Genomic DNA, 17,382 nt, shown 5'->3' with positions numbered 1-17,382 from the left:
GCCAACATTACATTATCAATTACAGGACACAAGTGAACATTGTTTTTGGCACAGTTTCATTAAGGAACAATCTCTTTGACACTTTTTCCACAGTTGGTAATTTCCTCTCTGGGTGGCATCCCTTCATACTTTCCTGTCTCCACGGGTCTATCGACTTATATCTATAATACTTCTTGATAGTTATTTGTCAAAAATCCTTATGGACCCTGTTCGCTTCCCCTGCATTCTTCAAATCCTCTCGGTTTGACAACGTTGGAGACATACTCCGATAAGTGACTGGCTCACACTGGCCTGGATCTTAGAGAAGTGGGACTGTGCCTCTCAGATCCCCACGTCCTTCACTAAACACCAGAACGGGACGCTTCAGCCACTGTTTCCCCGCTTCCTCCCACAACGGCTGCTTTCAAAGTGTCAGCGAAGCGCTCAGCCGCCTCCAAAGGTCAGCTCCATCTCCTGACTGTACAACTACATGGATTTGCACTGGACCAGACTGTACAGTCAAAGGCTGTGGAGACGAAGGTAAATGAGCAAAACATGTCATTGCTTCCACTGCCTCATGCTGCAGAAGCTGAAACATATGAAGAGAGGAAGTGCTGACCAGATCCACGGCCACAAGGAGCAACTACACAGATTTAGGTACTATTCGATTAAGTCCAATTCAGACCAAAGATTCATGAAAAGACAAAAATGTTCTAGATCAGGGCTGTCAAACATGCGGCCCTGGGGCCAAATGCAGCCAGCCACAGGGTCCAGTTCGGCCCCTGGGATGTTTTTGCCAAGTGCAAAAATTCTACAGTCTTCAATTGAATTAAGCAAAAACAATTTAGCTTGAATTAAGCCAAAAAAAAAAAAAAAAAAAATTCAGTTATGTAAAAAAAAAGTCTTCAATTAAGCCAAAAAATCTCAAATTTAGCAAAAAATCTTGAATTAAGCCAAAAAAAAAAATCTTCAATTAAGTTAAAAAAAAAAACTTGAATTAAGCCAAAAAAAAAAAAATCTTAAATTAAGTAAAAAAAAATCTTGAATTAAGGCAAAAAAAAAAAAAAATTCTAGAATTAACAACTTAATTTTTTTTTCTTTGTTTTAGTGCAAAAAATAACATTAAATTATGAAAATATTTCCATTTACAAACTATCCTGTAACACTAAAATGTGAATAACCAGAACTAATATGAACAACCTGAAATATCTAAAGAAAATTAAGCACAATTTGAACTCTTTTCTGTCTGTTCCTCAGTGTTTAGTGTCTTTGTAGATCTGATCCAGAATGCACATGGACTAATGAGAAGTGGAGGAATAATATTGTTAAAATTGCACTAAATTTTCTTATGTTTTTAAATTTGAATTTCAGTTTTTTCAGTTTTTTTAGTTTTTTTTTTTTTGGGATAGTTTATAAAAGTAAGTATTTTCATGATTTAATGTTTTTTTTTTTTTTTACACTAAAACAAAGACAACAATTTGGAGTTGTCATAATTTATCGGTTATTCTGTTCTTATTTTCCTGGTCCGGTCCACTGCAGATCAAATTTAGCTGAATCTGGAACTGAACTAACCTGAGTTTGACAGCCTGTCCTAGAATGTCACAAGTGTGAACTGGGTCTGGTATTGTCTGTGATTTAGTTCATTACAGGTGGCGGATTTTAGAATATCACTATAAGAGGGTTATGAATGACCTAATGCTAACTGTTAGCTCATTGACTTAGCAAAATGGTAAACCTCGTCAAACACTGAGTAGAATTTTACTGCGCTGTTGGTGGAAACTCTTAACCACCACAACAGTCGACATGACTATCAGGAATAAACGTCTTTGATTAAAAATAATAAATAGAAGCTCTGAAATCTGAGCAGATGGCAAAGCTTTCTAATGCACCGAGATCTTCATAAATGAGGACAAACGAACAACACCGTAATGACCCCTAGGAAAATGATTGCATTTTAGGTTAATGTAAATGTACAGAACCCAGGGCGGTTTGGTGCACACATTCTCCACAACTACATGGTCTTTCAAGGTTTGTTATGTCAGATTCACACATACTCATGTGTTTCAAATAATTGTGTGTTGAAGTGGAAGTTGGTCATTTTTATGCTAGCTAACAGCATTTCTAAGCTAAAAGTAGCTAATGGTGAAAACTGCTGCTACTGTAGAGGAACAGAATGGGGACAGTAGTCACTTTTCCATTGGACATCTGCGTAAAACTTTACCGATATTTACTAAATGTCCAAAAAACAGAAGTGTGTAATGTTGGTTTTTCCATTAAATCACAAATGCGATGATTTGTTTATTTATTATAGTGATATGACATGAGAAGTCATTCCATAAACGTGGGGATGAACGTAAATCTTGTGCTGATTTTCAGATATATTCATAATTATTATATATTACCCCTCTATCCTGTCCCAAATTAAAAATGGTTCAGTTTCCTGGTGTGTCCACATATACCACACCATGTTTCTTTAAAACTCTTCTTCTTCGCTTGTTGTAACATTCATTAACATCCAGTCTTTTTTACTCACCTGACTCTAGTTGCAGAAGAAGGTCTTCCATTGCAGTTTTGTGTCATATACCATTTTTGCTTCACCCGAAAAACCACCTCTTGCCAGCGCAAAAATTTTGAGAGTTTTGGCAAAATTGTCGTTTTTCCATTAGGTACATTTGTATGTGCAAGTTTATTCGCACAACTTGAGGGTCAATAGAAAAGCGACTGGTGCACAGGTGTCAAACATGCGGCCCGGGGGCCAAAACCGGCCCTCTAAACGGTCCAATCCGGCCCGCAGGATGAATTTGCAAGGTGCAAGTTAGGGCATCGAACTCAAAAATAATATCATAATAACCTATAAATAATGACAACACTATTTTTTTCTGTTTGATTTAGTGCAAAACACATTAAATTATGAAAATGTTTACATTAACAAACTATATTTTAAAATGCAAATAACTTGAACAAATATGAACAATGTTTGAAGAAAATCAAGTGCAATTTTAACAATATTCTACCTGTTACTAAATGTTTTGTGTCTTTGCAGATCTGACATATAATGCACATGTAGAAATAATAAGTCGAGGCATAATATTGATAAAATTGTAATCACATTTCTTAACAAATTCCATTTTTTCAGGTTATTCCCATCCTTTTTGTTTGGATAGTTTGTATATGTAAATATTGGCATAAATGAATGTTATTTTTTGCACCAAAACCATTTGGAGTTGCCATTATTTATTTGCTATCATGTTCTTATTTTAGCGGTCCGGCCCACTTCACATTAAATTGGGCTGAATGTGTGAAGAAAATGAGTTTGACAGCACTGGACTATTGAGTATAAGAATTTTTGCACAAATATTACCCTACTGTATGAATGTATGATACTGTATGTTCTCTAAATGTTATTACGACTGTAACTGAGACACTTAGTAGCGTAGAAATAGTTTTAGCTAACGTGAGCAAACAACCATTTCCCAGAACAAAACAGATGCAAACCTAACATACTGAACCTTTAAACACTAAATCTGTACAAACTGGGGAGAAGTTTTTTTTTTTTTTTTTTTTTTATGGATTGTAAATTATACATGAAAACTTTTGATTTGCCTCAAATATTGAATCTTTGTACGGTGTATGGTAGGATGTAACTCTGCAGTCCCTGTGGTTAAACCTAATGAAGACGATTAAAAACAAAAGTGCTTGTTTGATTTGTGATTAGGGACCTGAGCATGAATTTCAGTGAACAGATGAACTTTGTGGTTTTGGGCCCTGGGGTCACAGAGGCCATTACCGTTTAATTACTCTGAAGGCTCACCTTTTCCATCTGGCACTCTTTAACGCTGCCGCTCTCTCTCCTCATTACTCCACTGTTCATGGGTGATTTAGTGGCGGAGACGACTCTTTGAACTTTGGAAATATCCTGTAGGGAACAAGTGACAGAACATTTAAACGTGAGGTTGGAAATAAAACAGGTCAGCGTCTTGTGGATACAGAAGTAAAAGTGTGTTCTTGAAAAGCAAACATGTTTGACTCAAAGTTCATTACAGTTTAATTCATATTTATTCATTTAAACTAATTCAGTTTATTTGAAGTGAATAAATTATAAGAGTGAATTAACTTCAGGCAACAGGAAGGAAAAATGGGAGCAAATTTACCAAAGCTCAAGGTGAACTTCTATTTTTCAACCACAGGAAGATGAAAACTTTTATTAATCATTTCTTGGGGTAAAAAAAATAAAAACTATCTCATGAGGTGTTCTCATGCTCTACTTTCCAAAGCCAAAACAACACTTTGAAACTTAAAATGTACTGTAATTATGCATCTATGTCACATTCTAATCAGAAAACGGTGTCTACGTGTGTTTAGATCTGGAATCGGTTAAAAAATAAAACTGAATAAAAGTGCTCAGTTTTGTTGCAGCCAGTGTGGATTTTGCAGACGTGTTTTTTGACAGCTCATGATTGATCTCAGACAACTTGAGTCAAAGAAAGGAAGATGCATATGGCATTTGTACAACTGTAAGATCCTCTGATGATGAACATGTTTCAGTGAAGTGACCCTTCCCAAAAAACAGCCAAATGAAATGTTTGGATCGTGGGAGGAAAACAAGATGGGCAGACAGATGAAAAGGCTCTGTGTCTCTGGAGACGGTAAAGCAATCTATATCACTACCGCCTGAGATGATATCTATGTAAAGAACATGACTCACGGGGTTGATGTGTTTGGAATCAGTGGTGGAAGAACTGACGGGTGTAAAAATATACGTAAATAAAAACTGTGGTGGATCTAGTATCTGTGGAATACATGACAGGCTCAAGTCAAATGTTTGGGCTGGAAATTCTCATGTGAAAAATGAACTAGAAGTGGTGCACTGTTTCACTGGTGAGTTTGGTTTTAACAACCACACTAATCATCAACCTGTAAAGACCCAGTGCAACTTTTATGGTGGTTCCCTTCTTTTTTACATCATTTTCTATCTTATAAATACATCTGACCTCAGGAACTTCATGTATAAAACTGACAGGAAAAGACATTCATCCCATTGTGTAACAGGATTGAGGACTACAGCGAAGTGTATTACATTCACCTGTAAACATCAAAATGGGCTCTGTTTTTCTGAATTAACAAGATAGAGACATTATAAATTTTTTGCATAAAACCGTTTCTCGTAATTACAAGATAATGATCTCGTTAATTCAGAAAAACAGCTGATTTTAATTTTTTCATCGTCTGTATGACCGTAGTGTGTTTGTTCCATGAGGTGTAACACTTTTTCATATGAAAACTGAATTTCCTACATTTACTGTCAACAACAGTCCTCATATTTGGAAGAGGACGGATTATTTTGCTGCTGAATTAACAAGATAAATATCTCATAATTACGAGAAAAGGTTTGAGGAAAAAATTATAAACCGGCTCTACTCTTACAAGATCATTATCTCGTTAACTCAGAAAAACAGAGCCGATTTTCATGTTTCTATGTGAATGCAATACGCTTCCGTCCAAATATGAGGACTGTTGTTGACAGTAAATGTAGGAAATTCAGTTTTCATATTAAAAAGTGTTACACCTCACAGAACAAACACACTATGGTCATACAGACGATGAAAACACAAAAATCAGCTCTGTTTTTCTGAATTAATGAGATAATTAGCTCATAATTGTGAGAAACAATTTTATGAAAAACAAAAAAACTAAAAAATCAGATCTGTTTTTACGAGACAATTATCTCGTTAATTCAGAAAAACAGCTGATTTTTATGTTTTCATGTGAATGCAATATCCTTCTGTAGTCTTCTCATACAATTCCACAGAAAAATGAAAAAGCCTATTCAACATGTAGCTGCAAAAGGTGCAACAATAGGGAACAAGTCAATTCATAATAAGAAAGTTATGGCAAAATGAATGTATTATTGCATGATTGTTATTTGGTTTAGTTACAATTTTGTGTTTTTACATAAGATAACTTCGTTCACACTGACTGTCCTTTTTATGTGTTTTTGACACCTTGAGTAGTACAGAACTGTATGCAATTACTTTTGTTCTATTACTATTATTATGTGCATTTAAACTATAATATATTCACAAAATATAACAGTATTTAAAAACAAACAAACAAACAAACAAACAAACCATCTGCCAGAAAAACAAAGCACATGATGAAGAATAGTTTGTATTCTATCGTAATAAACAGCGTCTTTCACTTAACCTCCATGGCAGCATCCACTGTTCAGACATTTTTAATTTGTTCATAATTAGTTTGATAATAGAAACAATAAATAAAACCTAGACCTCAGAAGAAAGTGTATGTTGTTTCTGACCATAAAAAATTACTAAATATATCCTACAGTAAATCAAACTTAAAAATAAATGTGGTATACACATTATTAATGCGTGGACAGAAATCAACTATTACCTGGAAAAGCAGAGAAGTGTAAACTGATCAGATATAACATTCTAATAATCTAATTCTAATGGGACCTGTCAGAGGATGGATTTAGTAGAAAAACTGAACATTTACAGCTCAAAGCTAATGTGGTAGAAACTGTAAAAATCGGACCAATGGTCCTGTATCTTAGCGGCCAAATTCAAAGCTTAGGTAAATGTATCCAGATCCATTTATTCTCCCCCAGTTCAGTGTATTTATTCTATTACACAAATAGCCCATGTTTTGCTCATATTCAATCAGATCTGTAAAAAATTCAAATTCACACTATTTATTGGATCAATCCACTTCCTATCTGTTGGGAAAATTTGTCAAAGTCACACCAAATCCAGAATCAGATCTGGATCCAAATAATTTCAATCCCTTGTGTTGACATCATCATAAAGAAGCTGTATACCAAGTTTGAAGTCAATGGGAATTGTAGTTTTGGAGAAGAAGACGATTGAAAGTTTTGTAACGGACGATGACGCCGGACGCTGCATGACGACAGTAGCTTACAGCCTGTCGACCGGTAAACTAAATATGGACAAGAGTAGGATGTGAGCAGCTTTAACAGGGGAGAAATGATGGTGGTCAGATCAGTGGGTCAGAACATCTCCAGGTCCAGTTGTTCATTTCCAGTGTGAAGTGGTAGGAATCGACCAAACCTATCTTCAGAACAACAACCAGATCTGAACTCATCGATCATCATTATTCCCACCGGTCTAATATTCTGCAGGTTCACCTTTTCCCACAAAAACAGCTCTGAGCCGAGACCTGGACTCTTCCAGACCTCTGACGGTGTGTGTGGATGTGGAGATGTTCTGACCACCGTTCCATGGACCAGAGTCACCCAGTTCATTATGTTCATTATGTTCATCCATTTTCTGCTCATGTTCGCTAACTGCCTTATATATCCAACTCAATGAACTGGAGTGAAATAATCAATATTATTCCCACTTCTCCTGTCAGTGGCCATAAAATAATGACTGATCAATTTATATCAAGATTATATTAAGAAAGACGATATTTAAAAGTAAAAGTCCAAATACAGATTGAACAAGTGAATCAGCATGGAATGAAACTGAAATACTCTGGGCAAAGACTTAAAGTGTTGGTCAAATACTGTAATATTCAGCTGAAAAATATGTAAAACATGCAATACTTATGTTAAAATGTTAATTATAGCAAATGAACTACACTGTATAGTGTTACATTTGAAAGAAATGGCAGTCTTTAAACAAGTGTTAAAACAACTTTTTTCTGACATTTTTTTAATATTTCAATTTACACATGAAATATGTTTCTGCGAATATCGTTGTAGACACTATAACTGTGTTTTCATAAAATGTCAACAAAATATTGTGCAAACCTTTGAAAAGTTGCAAGAAAATTTGAATAATTTTTTTTCAACCTTGGGGTCGGACCCCACGTGGGGTCACCTGGAATTCAAATGGGGTCGCCTGAAATTTCTAGTAATTGATTAAAAATTTAAAATAATAATAATAAAAAAAATTTACAAATAAATAATTTATGTTGAGTTGACAGAGACAATCCCAGTCCATAGCAGACAAACTGAGTGTGAAACTGCAGCACTGTGGTTCTGTTTGTGTCACATGTTCACTGTGGTCAGTTTCAGATGCTGCAGCTCTTTCATAATTCATAGTTTCAGTTCTTGTTTGTTCAGTATTAATTGTCCTCCTTGTAAATCACAGCTGGACTGACTGGACAGATCCTGAGCCTTTGTGCAGTAATCTACACCTGGACTTACTGCCTCTGTCCACAATAATAGACATTATATAGACTAAATGTCCACAATAATAGACATTATACAGACTAAATGTCCACAATAATAGACATTATACAGACTAAATGTCCACAATAATAGACATTATACAGACTAAATGTCCACAATAACAGACATTATATAGACTAAATGTCCACAATAATAGACATTATACAGATTAAAATGTCCACAATAATAGACATTATACAGACTAAATGTCCACAATAACAGACATTATACAGACTAAATGTCCACAATAACAGACATTATACAGACTAAATGTCCACAATAACAGACATTATACAGACTAAATGTCCACAATAATAGACATTATACAGACTAAATGTCCACAATAACAGACATTATACAGACTAAATGTCCACAATAATAGACATTATATAGACTAAATGTCCACAATAATAGACATTATACAGACTAAATGTCCACAATAATAGACATTATACAGACTAAATGTCCACAATAATACACATTATATATATCAGTGGCGATTTCTCTCAGGCTGCAGTGGAAGCCCGGCTTCCCCTAAAACTATGAAAATTAAATGGTTAAATCTGTACGGTTGTGTTGACATTTTATTGACTACAGATGTGTTAGAACACATTCATCTCACAGATGAGTTTGTTCAGAATCAGTTTTATCACAAACCAACAGACTGGCTGTTGTTCCCTTCTCCTCCATTCCCGTGTCTGTGTTTTCTCCTCCATCTCTGCTCAGTGCATTTGTCCGTAGACTGTGTCCGTCTGTGGGCTTCAATGGGACTGAGTGGAACAGTGTTTTTCATTTCCTCAAAACTGGACGGTAATTGGATAAATGCCACGATGTTGTCCCGCCCCCGGACGCCGGCGTCTCTGGGGGTGAATGGAGCTGTGGGCGGAGCTTGGCCGGGCCAGACACCAGAATCCCATGTGCTGATTGGAGGATCAGTTGAAAGGCTGAATCCTGTTTGATTGACAGCTGTTTTCAGATCTGCTCCTTCACTGACACAGTTCAGTTTAATACCGTCACACATTCTGCTGTGAAATTAAGAGAGAAACCACTACGAAACTAGAAGCACTCAGAGAGCGCAGACCTCCGCCAAGGCTGATCAGTGCCCCCCCCCCGTGGGCCCCCCACGCCAAGGAGGTTATGTTTTTGCCAGGGTTTGTTGTTTGTTTGTCTGTCTGCTTGTCTGTCCGTTAGTGTGCAACATAACTCAAAAAGTTATGGACAGATTTTGATGAAATTTTCTGGTCTGCGACCCCCCCGTGGGCCCCCCCACCCCCGATCACCACCAAAATTTAATCATTTCTTCCTTATCCCATTTCCAACAAACCCTGAAAATTTCATCAAAATCTGTCCATAACTTTTTGAGTTATGTTGCACACTTTTTTTTTTTCTCCCATGTTGCACACTAACGGAAAGACAAACAGACAGACAAACAAACAAACAAACCCTGGCAAAAACATAACCTCCTTGGCGGAGGTAATTACTCGTTCATTTCTTGCACTGTAAATAAAACACACTCATTGGACTTCCTTGTTTCAATTTAAGATAATTTCAGCATTTTCTTGTTTCAGTTCCATAATTTAATCATTTCCTGTTCGAGTTTAATCTCATTTTGTAGATAGTTAAAATCATACTGTCGGCTAGGTCGGAGTGAAAGGAGCATCTGTAGTTTAAAAAGGCTTCAGTCTGACACCCACAACACACTGGGCCAAGGCCGTCTGAGCAGACCAGCTCTGCTGGACATTCAGAGGACACTGGTCCAGTCCCTGGAAAAGACGCCTACTGGTACGATAAGGACACTGAGCATTGTCTTTAAAACGAATGGAGGGCTGAATTTATGTTTAAATAACTTGACAAATTTTTTTTTTTTTTTTTTTTTTTTTTTTTTTGATGTAAGCCGACAATGAGCTTCCCCTGTCTGAAAGACCAGCAGCCACCACTGATATAGACTACATGTCCTCTAAAATTAGTGTTTATTTGAAACACAGTAGAGCAAACTATTACATGATCAAAAACAAATTAAGTTTAGAAAAAACAAAAAGTCTCCATTTTGAAAGTCTGGGGTTGACAGAAATGTGTGATGTTAAAATGGGGTCATGAACTAAAGCAGGTCAGAAACCACTGCTGTAGACTTTACTGCTTTGAGGCTGGGTGGTGTGGTCAGGAAGTGGCTCTAATAAATAAAGTATTAGGGAAACTTTCCGTTGTTGTTTTCCATCACTGTGGCTGTGTCGTCTTTGTTCATGGATGAGGAGTTATTCTCCTTATAAATCCAATGACCAGTTGAGACCTATCAGAACTATTTTCATACAGTCAGACTATCTGATCACTTCAGTTTCTGTTCACTAGATGTGGTTAAATTTAGGTATAAAAACTATTTGGATAAAGTTAGAAAAAGGCTCAGGGTTAAGGGCTAAAATAATTAAGTCAAAAAGCAGGGTTCCTGCGGGGTCTTTAAGAGTCTTAAAAAAATCTGGAATTTACAAAACTGCATTAATACCATAAAAAAAGTCTTTAAAAGGTATTCAGTTTGATCTGGTAGGTCTTAAGTAATGTTGCTATAAACTTGTTCGCTGTATTGTGTTTAAATATGTCTGGAAAATGTCCAAACTGTAAACTGTGGACATAGTCTACTCAGTTCCACCTGTTCCAACCTGACAATTTATATTGAAATTTGGAACCATTTATCGCTAATTTTGCAACCCCCAGTGAGAAATGACCTGGAACAATGGGAATCAAGGTGTTGGAGTAAATAAATACATTTTCCTAAATTGCAGGAGTCACAAATTTTTGCCAGTACGGCTGTGAAATGGGCATTAAATTCTGTTCTAGGTAGTCTTAAAAAGGTCTTAAATTTAACTTGTAGGAACCCTAAAGAAGGGACAGCACATATAAACACAGCAGTTTTACCTTCTATTGGACACAGACCATGGTCTTCTGTTTAACATCCACACCTTCTAGTGTCTACCATAAAAAACAGCTAAAGGTTTAGCCTCTGTAAAATAATCACACGGTTAAGTCGTCCAATTCTAACATGTAAAGAGTTGCATTGACTACTGCCGGACTACCCAGCATTTCAAAATACAACCATTGACTGTAATAATCAGCAGAACCATCACATGATTCAGTGGTTTACAAACTGCAGTTCTGGTCTTAGTAGTTTGCAATTTGGCCAATTCCATGTTGGCTTTTTGGAGCCAGAAGTGACCATATTTGGACAAAAGGGGCAGAACTGTGGAAGCCTGAGGGGTTAGAGGTGAAATGATGCTAAGCTCGAACTGACTACAACTTCATCAAGCGCTGGTAAAACCGGTAAATACAGCTTGAGTCAGTCAGTATGGATCACAAGATCACAGAGGTTCCAAACCAAATGGATCAGACTGGAACGATTCCGGACAAAAATAACAGTATTTTTAGAGAGAAGTTAATGTAAATCTGTTGTAGCTCCAGTGGCTGTCAGCGGTTTTACAGTTTTACAGTACTTCCACATTCGCCACATTTTGGGACTGAGGTCCTTGCCCTTTACAGACGACACAACTCTTGCAATAAACACTTGGTATATAAGGTTAACAGCTCCCAGGAACAGAAAGTTGATGAATATTCTTTGCTGGCAGATATGTAAATAAGCGTTTCTAAAGACCTTGAGTGGAAAAATAAGAAAAAAACCCAATCAGCATTTCAACAGAAGGCCATCGAAAAGTCACGGAACAAATCATATAAATGACAGTGGGCTGAATGCAGAGCTCATTTATAGGCCACACAAATTAAACACTAACCTCATCCTGTCATGGGCTCCATGTTCACAAGCAGAGAAGACGTACACCCCTGGCTGCTCCGATGGCTGTTTTGTTTTTGTAGATTTCTATACAGATATGTTTTCATTTCACTGAGCGTAGGCTGTCGTTACCTCAGGTTCTGTTTTTGCCAGGGTTGGTCTGTTGGTTGGTTGGTTAGTTAGCAACATAATTGAAAAAGTTATGGACGGATTTTAATGAAGTTTTCAGGAAAAGTCCAAAATGGGACGAGTAACAAATGATTAGATTTTGGGAATGATCCGGATCACTGCCTGGATCCAGGAATTTTTAAGAGGATTCTTTATCATTGGGAGATAGGGATATTTTCAACATATGTATGTGGAACTGCACAATGAACGGTCAGAGTGCTTGGTAAAAAAAAACAACAAAGTAAGTTCCCAACAGGTTCGACAAGATATTGAAGATTGATCTGGATCCTCACAAAATTCTGGATACCATGATCCAGAACGGGAAAAAATAGCAGAGTTTTGGAATTTTCATCCTAACAAGGGAACAAATTATGGTACTGACATGCAGCAGACCTTGGTCTGCACTCTCTGAGTGCTTTTCTAGCTTTTAGCTTATGGCCGACAGGCTGTTAGCTATTGCTGTCATGTGGCATCATTATCGTCTGTTACAAAATTTTCAATCATCTTCTTCTCCGAAACTACTATTCCCATTGACTTCAAACTTGATATACAGCTTCTGTATGATGATGCCAATACAAGGGATTGAAATTATTTGGATCCGGATCTGATTCTGGATTTGGTGCAACTTTGAATAATTTCCCCATTATAACAGATAGGAAGTGGATGGATGCAATAACTCAGTAAATCTAAATGATATCCAGTGTAAATGTCTCCAGTCCAGCCCCGATGGGGAGATGACCCAAACATAATGTCCACATGCTGATCAGGATCTTCTTCTGGATCTGGAACTGACACAAAATTTAACATGGGCTCTTATGGGGAAAACATTTCAATCATCTTCTTCTCTGAAACTCCAGTTCTGATTGACTTCAGACTTGGTATACAGCTTCTGTATGATGATGTCAACACAAGGGATTGAAATTATTTGGATCCAGATTTGATTCTGGATTTGGTGCAACTTTGAAAAATTTCCCCATTATAACAGATAGGAAGTGGATTGGTCCAATAAATCAGTTTCAATGATATCAAGTGTGAATTTGAATTTTTGACAGATCTGATTGAATATGAGCAAAACATGGACTATTTGTGTAATAGAATAAATACACAGAACTGGGGGAGAATAAATGGCATCTGGATACATTTCCCAAAGCTTTTCATTTGGCTGCTAAGCTACAGGGCCATTGGTCCTATTTTTAACTGTTTCCATGGGCAGTGATTAGTAACTGAACATGTACAGTCCATCTAGGTAAGGACGAACTGAACAGTAGAGTTTGTCCAATCGCTGTGTTTGTGCTGCAGCCAGGGTTCGTAGCAGTCTGAACTGGGTCAAACGCCATCTCTGGAGAACATGAAGCAAGATGGATGCAAGATGAACTCGAGCAATCTGAAGCTGTCACTGTCAAGCTCCATTTCGACTTTGTCAGCTCAAGCAATGTCTTTTTAGGCAGGTTCACTGGAACTGACTGTTTTTCTGGAAGTGACTGCTCTCGGGCAAACAGATTTCCCAACTTTTGACAGCATCCATCAGAATCAGCAGCGTGTTACCGAACAGTGACAGGGAGGCATTTAACATGCTGTTTTCTTTAACAACCACTTCTTTCATACAACGAATAACCTAAAACAGGGGTGTCAAACGGATTTTAGTTCAGGAGCCACTTTCAGCCCATTTCAAACTCAAGCGGGCCAAACTATTAACCCTCTCATGCATGAATTATGAGAACCTTAATTGACATTTTCTTTCCTTAGTGTTTTTATTCCTCTTTAGGCATGAAAAAAATAATGCGATTGAAACTGTTTTTTTATGAACCTGTTTTTCATAGAGTTGCAAAAATGTCTACTCAGCTGGACACCATGTGTTTAATTTTTGAAGCAAAGAAACATGTATTTACTGATACACTGTGTGAAAACTACGAAATAATTTCTTAAATGTTATTAATCTGATATTTTGTCACATTTTAACATAATCACTTTATGGAGATCATATGCAAAATAAATAAATAAATAAATAAATAATGTTAATGACAGTCTAACAACAATAACAACCGCCTGATTTACACTCAAGCATGTTAGTGCAGATCAGGTTTATCTAGAACAGCAAAGTTAAAGCAATGGTCTGAATGTCAGTGTATCAGATGATGCATAGGCGCCCACCGTGTCGGCTGATATGGAACTAAAACAATAAAATCCTTGAAAATACGATAAGAGAACAGCTGTACAATAGCTTTCCACTGTAGTGACCACTATGCATGAAAGGGTTAAAATAATAGCATAATAATCTAGAAATAATGACAACTCCAAGTTTTTCTTTGTGATTTAGTGCAATAAAAAATATTAAATTATGAAAATATGTACATTCCTAACCGATCCTTTCACAAAAAAGATGTGAATAACCAGAAAAAATTGAAATTTCTTCAGAAAAATAAGAGCAATTTTAATATTACTAGTGGCATTGTACCCGTGGTGCCATTGTACGACAGCATGATCAGTAGAACTTGTCTGCCACCACTGTCCATTTGTAAACTACCATTGAATCCTGCACTGTGCAGGTAATAATTGGAGCCAACATGTGTGACATGAAGGGAAGAGCATGTGTGTGTTTGGTCTGTGCAGCAGGATTCCATTCATCCAGCGGTAGTGAACTGCAGCCTTCACACTGGAGCATCGTCTGCTAGCAGTAGAACTGTCATGAACGGCAGCAGAACCACTGGTGAAAATGGAGTATGGAGGCAGGGAGGAAGAATTCAAAGTAGACAGAGGCTAGAATCTCCCAGCATACCTCACAACATTTGAATACGGACATAAAATTGTGCCTAGTAGATAGTCAGGGAATGTTTCTATTCTTTTGGTGAGTTTGGCGGAGATCGGGCCTGTGATGGCTGAGGAGAACCTGTACAAACGCCTCCTGTGATGGAACAGCGATGGGACACAGAAGGTGTGTTATATAGTAGGATGCCTCAATTTACCATTTGTACAGAAGTACATGATGTTTTTTAAAATCTGATTTATTTTTCCAGAAGAAATTAATTTGGAACTAAAGTATTTTCTCTTCTGTTTCCATGGAAATGTTAAACCTGAATAAAGGTTCACATGAGGTATTAATGAGGTAGATCAGTGAGCAGAAGGGTTTGTGCTGCAGTGCTGACGTTGCCTTGTTCTGGCAGCCCTTCTGTTAGCTTAGCTTAGCCCTTCTGTTAGCTTAGCTTAGCCCTTCTGTTAGCTTAGCTTAGCCCTTATGTTAGCTTAGCTTAGCCCTTATGTTAGCTTAGCTTAGCATAGTCACTGCATTTCCATGGTCACACGTAGCCAGTTTTTTAAAGGTGATTTGTCGTCTTTTGTCAGTGATTTTGTCAAATCCGATTCTCTCTAATTATTTCTTCAGATCTGCGACTTACTGCACTCATACAATCTGTGGACTGCTGTGTTGACAGAAGTTGGAAAATCTTTATGCTGAAGGGATGCATGCGCTAAATTAGCTTTGCTTTAGCGTTTTAGCTTTGCATTAGTTTGTATTTCCCAGATTTTCTTCCTGCAGTAAGTCACATGACCATGATCTGAGCCTCAGTTTGTGATCATATTGACCCCAGCGGACTAAAGGAATGATTAGGGAGAACTGAACTGACCCAAATCACTCCTAAAATACTACAAATCACCTCTAAAAGCCTGGCTACGTCTGAGCAGAGGAATGAAGCCATTATGCTAAGCTAGGCTAAGCTAAGCTAACGTTAGGGCTGCAGTTCAAACTGTTTGTCCCACTTGTGGAACTCATTAGTTCAGGACAAATGAATGAATCCAAAGCCAGTGTTGAACTGTTCCTTCAGGGTTTTCCAGGCTGGTAGATCCCATCAGAATATTCCACTGGAACGCTTTGGGAAGACTAGACTGCAGTGCAGATTCTTCCACCAGCGCAGAATGTGTGCGTCATCGCCACAGGACAAGACACTGAGCATGTGCAGAATGGAAGGAATAAAGTCCAAACGGAATAAAGGCTTTACATGTCCAGGAAGAATTTAGACCGCAGTTAAAAGAGGATTAAACCACTGACTTTAATCAGGTGTAAATTTAATCCCAACGTTTCTTTTTCAAATGAAATAAGGTGTTTACATGGACATCTGAAATAGGATCCAACCTTTAATCAGATTAAACCAGGAAGAACAGTTGTCATGGAAACCCACAGACTGTTACACAAACATTTGGTGACAGGTGGAATATTATTAAAATTTGGAAGTTTGGAATTTGGAACTAAAATAAGAATAATTTCTACAATAGGCTATTATGTGTCAGTGTAACTTACAGATCGGACCTACAAATGCACAAAACATTTAGTAACAGCCAGAACATTGTTGAAATGGTACTTAATTTTCAGGTTCAGGTTTTGGCCCACGGGCCGCATGTTTGACACCTGTGACCTAAAAGAAAGCATGCTGGACTTTTGGCCAGAATTAGGGTTAGGTTTATGTCAGAAAACTTGTAAAATACCAACTACATGTATTGGAGTTCATCTGAATGGGGACATTTGAATCAATCAGTTCCATATAACACCAATTTGAATATACAGTCATTTTAAGACACTTTACCTGTTTATGTCAAGATCTTATCCTGAACCTCTAAAAAAAAAGTCCAGGGAACAAGCACTTACATCAGTCCAAAAACTGCTAAAATTCAACCCTAACTCTAAAATATGGACTAGGAAATGTTAGTAACAGATTAAACTCTGCACTACAGCGCACTTTGAAAGATTCATAGGTTGATTCGTTTTAACCCTTTAACCTCAGAGACATTATTCCAGGTAAATGTGCTGCTGTGAATTTGCATCTGTTTGAGGTTCATAAAAGCTGCTGTGAGTATGTGTTTGTGTTCCTTTTCCTCTGGTTTTGTTTTACTGTGTGTTTTAGGGTCAAAACAGGTGGAATAACAGAGAAAGACAAAGAGAGGAACTGAAGTTTGACAGGTTTTTACTAAATAAGGCACTAAGAATGTGAATCAGTAAGAGATGTAGGATGTTGAACATGAACTGTGAACTGGAACACACTGAACAACAGCAAGGATTTGAACTCAGGCCCAGTAGTTTATGTTCTGGTCTGTTTTCCTAAATCAGTCCAGATGCTTTTTGGCACCTGGTTGAACTCCAAAAAACAGATACATGGTCAAAACTTGGTAAAAACACAGTAAAAAAAAAAGAAAAGAAAATCATGACAACATTGCAAACAACAGTAAAAACAAACAAACAAACAAACAAACAAAACACAAA

General features: G+C 37.2%; 1 protein-coding gene across 1 annotated transcript in view; it reads right to left on the bottom strand.

The window, feature by feature from the left end:
* LOC115439370 (leucine zipper protein 2-like) overlaps positions 1 to 17,382 on the bottom strand; it is a 146,521-nt gene that overhangs the window by 32,921 nt on the left and 96,218 nt on the right. Inside the window, exon 5 of the mRNA XM_030163211.1 lies at positions 3,791 to 3,895. Coding sequence (XP_030019071.1) covers positions 3,791 to 3,895 — 105 coding nt within the window. The remainder of the gene's footprint in view (positions 1 to 3,790; positions 3,896 to 17,382) is intronic.

The sequence above is a fragment of the Sphaeramia orbicularis genome, chromosome 3 (genome assembly GCF_902148855.1).
Source record: "Sphaeramia orbicularis chromosome 3, fSphaOr1.1, whole genome shotgun sequence".
NCBI lineage: Eukaryota > Metazoa > Chordata > Actinopteri > Kurtiformes > Apogonidae > Sphaeramia > Sphaeramia orbicularis.
Note: the sequence above shows the minus strand (reverse complement) of the source record. Positions and strands in the feature narration are given on the sequence as shown.